We start from the raw sequence: 10,627 nt of genomic DNA on the forward strand, positions 1-10,627 counted from the left end.
AGGATGGCAGATTTCCTTCCCTAAAGGACATTGGTGAACCAGATGGGTTTTTATGACAACCGACACTGGTTTTGTGGTCATATTTAGACTTTTAATTCCAGATTTTATTGAATTCCAATTTCCCCATCTACCATGGTGGGATTTGAACCCAGGTCCCCAGAGCATTACTCTGGGTATCTGGATTACTAGTCCAGCGACAATATCACTGCACCACTGCCTCCCCAAGGGGGAAGCGAGGGGCTTTGTTTAATACCTAATCCGAAAATGGACACTTCAAGCAGGACAGAACTCCCTCAGTACTGCACTGGACTGCCCTGGAATGTAACCTGAGCCCACAACCTGGTGCTTGGGAGGTGAGAGCACTCCCAACTATGCCATTGTTGACACTAATATTGCCTAGAGGCCACCAGTCCTCTGTAAACCCGTGTCTTGTTGGGGATTATGAAACTTAGCTACAATGACATGAGTAATGGAGAGTGCTGTTCACTATTCACGGCTGGAGTGAGGGATTTAAGTACTGGGTGTAATGACTTCAATCAGGCCATTGAGGTTGGCCTACTGGAGTATGAACTCCCTGGGGCGGCACGGTGGCACAGTGGTTAGCACTGCTGCCTCACAGCGCCAGGGACCTTGGTTCAATTCCCGGCTTGGGTCACTGTCTGTGTGGAGTTTGCACGTTCTCCCCGTGTCTGGGTGGGTTTCCTCCGGGTGCTCTGGCTTCCTCCCACAGTCCAAAGATGTGCGGGTTAGGTTGATTGGCCATTCTAAATTGCCCCTTAGTGTCAGGGGGACCAGCAGGGTAAATACGTGGGGTTAAGGGGATTGGGCCTGGGTGGGATTGTGGTTGGTGCAGACTCGATGGGCCGAATGGCCTCCTTCTGCGCTGTAAGGCTTCTAGGATTCTATGAATTAAGGATCCAATTTATGGGCCAATCAGGGGGTCTTTGCCTTGTACCTAACGGGGAGTGTCAATTCCTCTGACCCCCCCCCCCCCCCCCCCGCCCCCGCTCCGGAGATAGACTGCTGACTGCTAGCATTCTGTGCACTGCTGTTAGAGTTTATAAATAAAGGGAATTTGGTGAAGGGATTTCTGCCTCTGAAGACTTATTACACTGGGCAATGTAACATATTTCAATATCAGTGTTAAACATTCTCCCATCAGGGAGCTTTGTTCTGTAGGAACAATGAAATCCCTCTGTCCCAACTTAACACTAAAAACTCTCAAAGTTGTTCCGACTGATCTTGAATCATTCGAATGTTGTGACTTTGAGAGCGACATTGTTCATTTGGATGTAATTACAGACTGCATCCACTCAGAACAGAGTTGAAACCAACCAGATCAGTCTACCCAAAGGCACTGAAACCAACAGCTAGAGAAAACCTTTCATCCAATTAGTCAGAAACAGTTTTGAATCCAGGCTTCGGATGCAGATGGTGTACATACTAACTAAGCATATCATGAGCAGCAATCATGTGTGGGGGCTCTCCCTGGCCAAGCCCTCCCCTCTTCCTAATGCAGAGACAGGGAGATCTTGTGGTGAAGTGGGGAGTGTCCCTAACTGTGAGTCAGAAGTTTCGGGTTCGAGTCTAACTCCAGAAAGGTGCCTTCATAATCTGGTCAAACAGGTTGACTGTCAACCTGTATACCAAGGGTGGGAGAGTCTCCTCATCAGCCAGGGGGTGGCACGATGGCACAGTGGCTGGCACTGCTGCTTCACAGCACCAGGGACCCGGTTCGATTCCCAGCTTGGGTCACTGTCTATGTGGAGTTTGCATGTTCTCCCTGTGTTTGCATGGGTTTCTTCTGGGTGCTCCGGTTTCTTCCCACATTCTAAAAGATGTGCTGGTTAGGTGCATTGACCCGAACAGGCGCCAGACTGTGGTGACTAGGGGAATTTCACAGTAACTTCATTGCAGCCTTACTTGTGACTAACAAATAAACTTTAACTTTTACTTTGATGAGGTGAGGAGTGGTGCCCCTCAAGCCAAGGCCCCTCTATTCCAGGCAAAACTGGTCATGGAAACAAACATAGACATGTGCTTAGTCTGCCTCATAGGTGTGGAAAGGAAACCAAGAAGAATGCAGAGATGCTGAGGCTAATTGTATTGTCCCCACATCATCTCAATTTCAGGGTGGCATTGTAGCACAGTGGTTAGCACTGCTGCCTCACAGCACCAGGGACCAGGGTTCAATTCTGGTCTTGGGTCACTGATATGTGGAGTATGCAAGGTTTCGCCGTGTCTGCGTGGGTTTCCTCCGGGTTCTCCGATTTCCTCCCACAGTCCAAAGATGTGCAGGTTAAGTTGATTGGCCACGCTAGATTATCCCCCTGACACAAAGGGACAATTTAGCATGGCCAATCCACCAAACCTGCACATCTTTGGACTGTGGGAGGAAACTGGAGCACCCGGAGGAAACCCACGCAGACACGGGGAGAATGCGCAAGCTCCACACAGTCACCCAAAACTGGATTTGAACCCAGATCCCTGGCGCTGTGAGGCAGCAGTGCTCACCACTGTACCACCGTGCCGCAGGCCACAAGCCAGGGATTACCACAGGCCAGCGATTGAACCTTGAGACTTTTGTAGATATTAGATATGGTCTCACGGATGGAAGATTCAATAATGTGGAGGAACTGGGATGGTTCTCATTCAAGCAAAGAAGATTAAGAGGAGATTTAATGGAGGGGTTCAAAAGCGTAAATGGTTTAGTTAGATTAGGAGAAACCACCTTCCACTGGCAGAAGGGCCAGTAACCAAGGGACATAGATTGAGTCAATATGGCACAGAAGGAGGTTATTTGGCCCATCGATCCCATGCTGGCTCTCTGCAGAGTATCAAGTCAGTCCCATTCCCTCATTCTTTCCCCGTAACCCTGCAAGTTTATTTCCCTCCAGTGCCCGTTCAATTCCCTTTTGAAGTCATTCATCGTCTCGGCTTCCACCAGCCTCCTTGGCCGTGAGTTCCAGGAATCAGTTCAGATGATTGGCAAAAGATCCATAGGCAAAATAAGGAAACAGTGGGTTGCTGTGATCTGGAATGCATCACCGGAAAGAATGGTGGGAGCAGATTCAATGGTAAGTTTCAAACAGGAACTAGATGAACACTTGTAGGGAAAACAAATAATGACAAGGTTATGGGAAAGAGTCGGTTGAGTGGGATTACTAGTTGGACTACCAAAGAGTCAGCACAGGCACGATGGGCCAAATGGCCTCCTGTGCTTTTTTATTCAGGGATTTCTAGTTTGTATGGTTCAAGGTCATACTTTGTATCCACTGATTGACTAAAAGGCAAAGGCATGTTTAAGGACTTCATCATATCTAAAAATACTTGACGCAATGAATCTATTTTAGCATTCAGTGCTTGTTGTTTAAATTAAAGCACATTTAATGCAACAATGTCCACCAAACGGATGTGAGATGAAGGAGCTATTAATCAGGTTCTAATGCTTCATCCAGACTTGAAACGTTGGCTCGGTTCTCTCTCCACAGATGCTGTCAGACTTGCTGAGATTTTCCAGCACTTTCTGTGTTTGTATCAGTATTGTAAGGCATCTCACCACAGGGAGCATTGGTCAGAGGATGGTGAACCTAAAGGGATGACCCTTTAAAACCGAGATGAGGAGGAATTTCTTCAGCCAGAGGGTGGTGAATCTGTGGAATTCATTGCCACAGAAGGATGTGGAAGCCAGGTCATTGAGTATATTTAAGACAGTGATAGATAGGTTCTTGATTGGTAAGGAGGTCAAAGATTCCAGGGAAAAGGCGGAAGAATGGGATTGAGAAACTTATCAGCCATGATTGAATGGCGGAGCAGACTCGATGGGCCGAATGGCCTAATTATGTTCTTATATTTTATGGTCTTATGGTCTAACTCAACCTGATTCTGTCCTTCCTCACGCTCCCATGTACATAAATTCCAATAGGGGAGGAAAGGGTCAAAGTGTCATCTGGACTCGAAACGTCAGCTCTTTTCTCTCCTTACAGATGCTGCCAGACCTATTGAGATTTTCCAGCATTTTCCCTTTTGGTTTCAGATTCCAGCATCCGTGGTAATTTGCTTTTATATAGAATCATAGAATCCCTACAGTGCAGAAGGAGGCCATTTGGCCCATTGGGTTTGCATCGACTCTCCAACAGAGTATCTTACCCAGGTCCTATCCCTGTAACCCCATGTATTTACCCTGCTAATCCTCCTAACCTACACATCTTGGGATACTAGGGCAATTTTGCTTGGCCAATCCACCTATCCTGCTCATCTTTGGACTTTGGAATGAAATCCCCTGGAATATATCCACCCAGAATTTCCATCCCAAGAACAGAATTGGATCAATTGTGATATACTCTTATCTGTATGGGATCAAATCAATGCCAAGCATTTAATTTACCAGCCTTGCTCTCAGTTGGAGTCTCTGCTCTCTTTTTCTAAAGTATTGTACAATCCAAACTGTGAAAAAACATGTCAGAGGCATCGTGAAACATTTGAAAACAAAACTTTATTTTTTTGTCAACTATGAAGACAATGTTAATTAAATTAAAGACTTCAGTTTCCTATTGTGTAGGCACTTCACAGCGTAGAATTCTAGTTTCTGTAAGAATATGCAGGTCATTTTCTTAAGTGGATGGAGAGTGTGTTATTTTAACATATGCTTTAATATTTGTAACACATACCACGGTTCCAGACAATCACACTCTTCGTACAGGAGTTTGTTGGAACAATTTAGATCCTGTTTTAAATTTGTCATCCAACACAAATATTCTAAAATTCTGTTTAAACATAGCCATGGTTCAGACTGGTCGAAAACCACTGTTCCAGCTTCTCACCGTGAACTCCACTCTGTTCCACCATCACGGTAAGTAGTCTCACAACACCAGGTTAAAGTCCAACAGGTTTATTTGGTAGCACGAGGTTTCGGAGCGCTGCCCCTTCATCAGGTGAGTACCTAATGAAGGGGCATCATGCTACCAAATAAGCCTGTTGGACTTTAACCTGGTGTTGTGAGACTACTTACTATGCCCACCCCAGTCCAACGCCGGCATCTCCACATCATGGCCACCATCACGATCAGCATCAGATCTGGGAATAATTATATTAAGTGACTCGAATCAGTATCAGAGGAGTGAATTTCCCAACGATGCATTGTGTAGCCAATTTTCAGAGGGAAGTTAGGTAAACACATGAGGGAGAAAGAAATGGAACATTAAACCAATTGGGCGAGATGAAGATGGGAGAGAAGAAGTTCAGGTGGAACATCCATCCCAGCATGGACAAATTGGGCTGAATGGCCTGTTTGCATGCTGCCCTTTCTGCGTCATTCAATTTTGATTGAAATGAAATAATTTTTTTTTCTACACTAATACATCTTACTTTGTTCACTTCTCCTTAACATTCATTACAACATCCTTGATTGTGATATGCAACAAATGATATGCATTGAAATACTAATAAATAATGCTGGTGAACCAAAACTTCTACTGAGAGAAACGCAAGTTTCAGGTATTGATCTTAGCTCTGATATAGGGTTAATAGCTGAAATATGAACCTGCGCTTCTCATTACAGATACTAATGAACTTGCTATGTACTTCCAGAATGTGTATTTTTTAAAATTATTTTTTGTTTCCCAGCATTTGTGAGTTTTATTCCTTTTTCATGAACAGTTAAATGATAATCTGTTGGGTTAGAAGGAAATTCCAGATAGCACTGTGGGAATATCTTCACCCCACGTACTGCAGTGGTTCAGGAAGGTTTAACACCAAGTGCTAAAGGGAAACCGAGAATGGACAATAAATGCTGGTCTTGTTAGCCCATATCCCAAAGAATGATTTTTTAAAAACTAGAATTTACCAGAAAACTGCTGAACACAGGACTGGGCCAGTGGGGGTAAAGGTAAGTGGGTGAGAGAGACAGAAATATTAGGAGCTGGCTGAGCGGGGGCTAAGCTATAGGTACTGGGACAAGGTGAACAAGAGCAGTGCGATCAGGAAGCAGTCTTTCAAAGATCATGCTACCAGTAGCTGTGAGGCAGCCATTGGAAGCATGGCTATTAAAGGGTAAACTGGATTTGCAATTCATGCAATTCATGTTCTCCATTTCACATCATGGTTGATATCACGATATTGCACCAGCAGCAGAGCACTATTAGTTTATAGCACACCTGGTAGGCAGCACGGTGGCAGAGTGGTTAGCACTGCTGCCTTACAGCGCCAGGGTTCAATTCCAGCCTTGGGTGACTGTGTGGAATTTTGCACGTTCTTCCCGTGTCTGCTTGGGTTTCCTCCAGATCGGTCGTGCTAAATTACCCCTTAGTGTCAGGAGGATTACCAGGGTAAATACATGGGGTTAGGGGGATGGGGCCTGGGTGGGACTGTTGTCAGTGCAGGCTCGATGGGCTGAATGGCCTCCTTCTGCACTGTTGGGATTTTATGATTCTAAAGACCAACAATGTACAGCAATCACTCTCACAAGTAAATAATCAGATGTCTCCCACAGAATTAAATAATCCAAGAAATGGCCAAGTCACTGTAATGTTCTATTTATTCTATGTATTTACATTAAAAATATAAATATCCATAATTTTTAATGCAAAGAGACAATTTATTAAATGTATCAATTCCAGCAGTCTAATGACTCTAGGATCTGACTGGAGGTTTTTGTCCTTGTATGTTAAGTGCAACGAAAGGTGAAATATTTCATATTTTCTGATAGATGTAGTATGTTTTGTGATTTTGCCCCCCATGTGGAATGTTACCACAGGAAGCAAAACTTAAAATTATATTAATGCCCACAGAATAAACTAAACACAGTTGAAAATGAACGTAAAGGTGTTGTTGAAAAAAAATGACAAAATTACATATCTAATAGCAGTAAGGTTTAAAAAAATGTGTTTATGTAAGATTTGTGATGGTGGCTTTGTTTTGAAGTTCACCTTTGATCTATGTTACATCACTCTTTGGTGCGTTGAAGGGCATCAAGCCCATTACTATCTCACCCATTACTGCTTTGATGCATTATTACACTGGATTCAGGACGCTTACTATACACAGAAAATACTACTCACATCAGGGCAAGATCCTGAAGTGCGTCTGCCATTGGCAGCTTTCATCCTAGCAATTAACGGAGTCCTACATCACAACTAAAATCACTAGCACATTATTTACTGTCCAAATGCAACCTGTATGATTACTATTAAAACCGTATTTTAAATTTTAAAAAAAACCTAATTTACCACTCTCACTCCTTATCTAACATTGCAAAAGCTAGCACTTTGGGTGTCTCCAAGTTGTTTGTTCTGTTTAATATTACATCAGTAAGCTTTACTTTAAATTGTTTGAACATGTGGCTGCAACAAATAAACTCTGCTGCTTTACAATGATATATCGGTTATGATGTGAATAATTCCTTTCATTAAAGATGCCCTGGTTAGGCTGAGCCAATGGCACAAACCTCCTCACAGCATCCATTCTTGCCGGCTGGAGCAACTTAGTAAAGGTATTTGCATTTATATAGTACCTTATCACATCAAACTATCTCAAAACTCTGCAAACAGTGAACTTCTTTTTGAAGGACAGAAATTGTAACATCTTAATAAAAAACAAAATAACAGCAATGTGGTTTTTTTTAAATTACAGAAGTCATGCTACAGCAGATATTACCCTCCTGGAGTGTAGCTTACTCTAGTGCCTCATGCAATTCATTTTCAGAAATGGCTGTTCAGTAGCAGTGAGCCCAATATATAAATAGCCCCTGTAGTCATGGCCCCTTATTCTCCAAATTGTACTATTAAGTACATCCCTGTTAAAATGATGGTTTAAATGTTGACAATGAACATCAGTAGGAAGGCAAATGAAACAGACACAAGGATATTACAGGAGTGTATGCCTCGTGATAAAAACAAAAGTTGACAGAAAACATTCTTCCAACTTTTCATTCAAGTACTTAAGAAAGTACATTCATCAAGAGGATCCCAGAGCCGGAAAACTGCAGTTATGAAGGGAGAACTGAAATACTGGGACTATTTCCACAGGAGCAGAGAAGGAAAAGTAGATTTAAAGGAGTTATCTTGACATTACAAAGTATTTCAAAGGAATGAACAGGAAAGGGGTATATTCTTCTGGTTGGGGAGCCAGTGATGAGGGCTCATTAATTTAAAATTGTAACAAAGAGAATGCAGTGTGAGACTAAGAGCAAATGCTTTACACAGAGCATTTCAGGGATAGGAAACGCTTTGCCACAGGGAATGGACTATTGATTCTCTATGAAATGGAGGAAGGTACAATGGGAGACCTAATTACATTGCATGTTTTGTAAAGAAATGAACACTGATTTTCTCAGCAACTTTTCAAAACTATACTGCCCCTTTAATGGTATAAGAGACAAGTGTAACCTTTTCCAGGAACTTCCTTCAGAATCTCACCCTAGGACAATACACAGCAGTTGACAAGTCCACACACTGACATTAAGAAAAAAAAATCTTCAGAGTCTTAATTTTGCTGTCTATCAGTAACTGGGAGTCCATCGTTGACTCCCTTCCCTTCACAGTCCCTCTGGATGTCCCCTGGGGACTGGGATTGCACAGGCACTGAGCTGCACTTGCTGGCCTCCCCGCTGGCTTCTTTGCTGGTCACCTGGCTGCCTTCCCCGTGTGTTTTCAAGTGCTTGGTGAGGTGGTCGGTCCTCATGAAGACCCGGTTACAGATGGGGCAGAAGAACCTCTTGGAGCCCGTGTGGGTCTGCAGATGCCGCTGGAGTTCGTCGGAGCGGGTGAAGCGCTTCCCGCAGAAGAGCCAGTTGCAGACAAAAGGCCGGTCCCCACTGTGCCACCTCAGGTGGGCCTTGAGGTGCGAGGTCTTTACGTAGGCCTTCCCGCAGCCTGGAATGTGGCAGTTATGAAGGGCTTTCTTCTTGGTGTTGCCATCGGTGGGTGTCCCCAATCTCTCCGCCTCCAAGCAGTTGGGGCACCGGCAGCTGCCCTGAGCTGAGCTTCGAGACAAGGACCGCCTGGTGCTCTTTGCCCTGCTGGATCCTTCCAGCGTCTGGTTCAAGACCAGGGGCTCCTGGATGGGCTCTGTCTGCTTATATCCATCCTGGTTGATCATGACTTGGCTTGACTGTATCAAGTGTGTTGGGGGGCCGCAGATCTGATGCTCAGACCCATAGCCCCCTAAAGGAGGCTGAAGCCCACCTGGGTGGGTGGAGTTTTGGAGACCACCCTGTGTGTTCTGAAGATCCATCCAGTTCGACCCGGTATGTAGGTCCCACCAGGTGGCGGGGAGACCCCCATCCTCAGTTGCAGCCCCTTGGTGAGGAGGTCTGAACCAAGCCTCATGATAGTGAGCCATGTCCACCCCTGGGTGCAAGGAGTTGGAAAAGTATTCGACTGTGGACTGGACGTTGGGTTTGAACTGGACACAATCCTGAGGCTTCAAGCCCGGGCTGTTGAGTAAAGCATACTTATTGTTAAAGGAGAAGTTGGGGGTCGTGTTGACGGAGGGGCTAAAGGCACTACTCCCGGACGTGGTTATCCCCAAGTTCTTGGGAAGCGCGGGCGACTTCCAGGAGCTGAAACTGGGTGTGAGAGGCGAGGCCTGCTGTTCTCCGAGGCTATTCCATGTGGCAGTTTGCATTGCCGAGGAAATTTTCACCTAGAGTCCAGGCCAACTGTAAAGAAAAGAATATGTTAGCAAACAGCAAAGGACCAACATCGATTCAAAATAGGAGGGATGAGAGATCAGTGCGCGCTACAGTCTTTGTCATTAAATTAAAAACAAGTTGGTTAATGGAACAGAATTGCAGAGCTGTCATCAAAAGGGCATGGTTATCTTACATGCTCCATGAGAGGTACAAGATAAATAGCACAAATCGCCAATTTATTGAGGGAAATATACATCAACAATGTCTCCAAACAGAAGTAGCAATTTAAACCCTGCAGTACAGTGGGAAACCTAATTTGCCCAATCTGCTAATGTTCATCGAGCACCAGCCTATTTAGTTGGTGAGTCTCAGGAGTTCTGTCCAGCTTAGGCAAGAACAAATCCCCCAACCCAGCTTTATCCTAACTTCCAATTGCCTGACCTTCCCCCTGCGCCGCCACCCCCCTCCCCCCACCCGCCTAATTTCCAACGCTCGTTCATTCAGTGGGATGGAGCATTAAGCAATTAATAAGAGGAAATTAACTAATGGAGCAGGAGGAATTGGAGTGAAGTGGCAAACAGCAGGCAAAAGATGTATTTATTAATAAGGGGAAAATGCATCAGTAATAAACCACTCAGGTAAAGGCAAAAACAGAAAATGCTGGAAAATCTCAGCAGGTTTGACAGCATCTGTGGAGAGAGAATAGAGCCAATGTTTCGAGTCTAGATGACTCTTCGTCAGAGCTGAAGAGAAGGAAAATTGGACAAGATTTATACTATGAGGGTGTGTGTGTGTGTGTGTATGTTGGGGGGGGGGGGGTTGCAAGTGGACAAATGGAATGTAAATACTAATGATAAAGGCTGAGAAGGGTGTCCATAACAATAGAGCACTCAGTTTCCAATTTGGTGCATAAAACTAGTAGAATGTTGTAATTTTGGAAATTAGGTGGCTCTCTGGCACAGTGGTGAGCACTGCTGCCTCACAGCACCAGGCACT

General features: G+C 44.6%; 1 protein-coding gene across 1 annotated transcript; it reads right to left on the bottom strand.

Annotated features, from left to right (window-relative positions):
• Nucleotides 1–8,481: 8,481 nt before the first annotated feature.
• LOC144500986 (transcription factor Sp8-like) lies at nt 8,482–9,624 on the bottom strand. The gene has a single exon (XM_078224486.1). It carries the CDS (start codon nt 9,622–9,624, stop codon nt 8,482–8,484), a length of 1,143 nt encoding a protein of 380 aa, XP_078080612.1.
• Between the last annotated feature and the right edge of the window lie 1,003 nt (nt 9,625–10,627).

This window comes from Mustelus asterias, chromosome 11 (assembly GCF_964213995.1).
Source record: "Mustelus asterias chromosome 11, sMusAst1.hap1.1, whole genome shotgun sequence".
Taxonomy (NCBI): Eukaryota; Metazoa; Chordata; class Chondrichthyes; order Carcharhiniformes; family Triakidae; genus Mustelus; species Mustelus asterias.

Excerpts from the sequence above, each read along its gene's own strand:
- LOC144500986 (XM_078224486.1), bottom strand. The coding sequence starts at position 9,624 with ATGCAAACTGCCACATGGAATAGCCTCGGAGAACAGCAGGCCTCGCCT.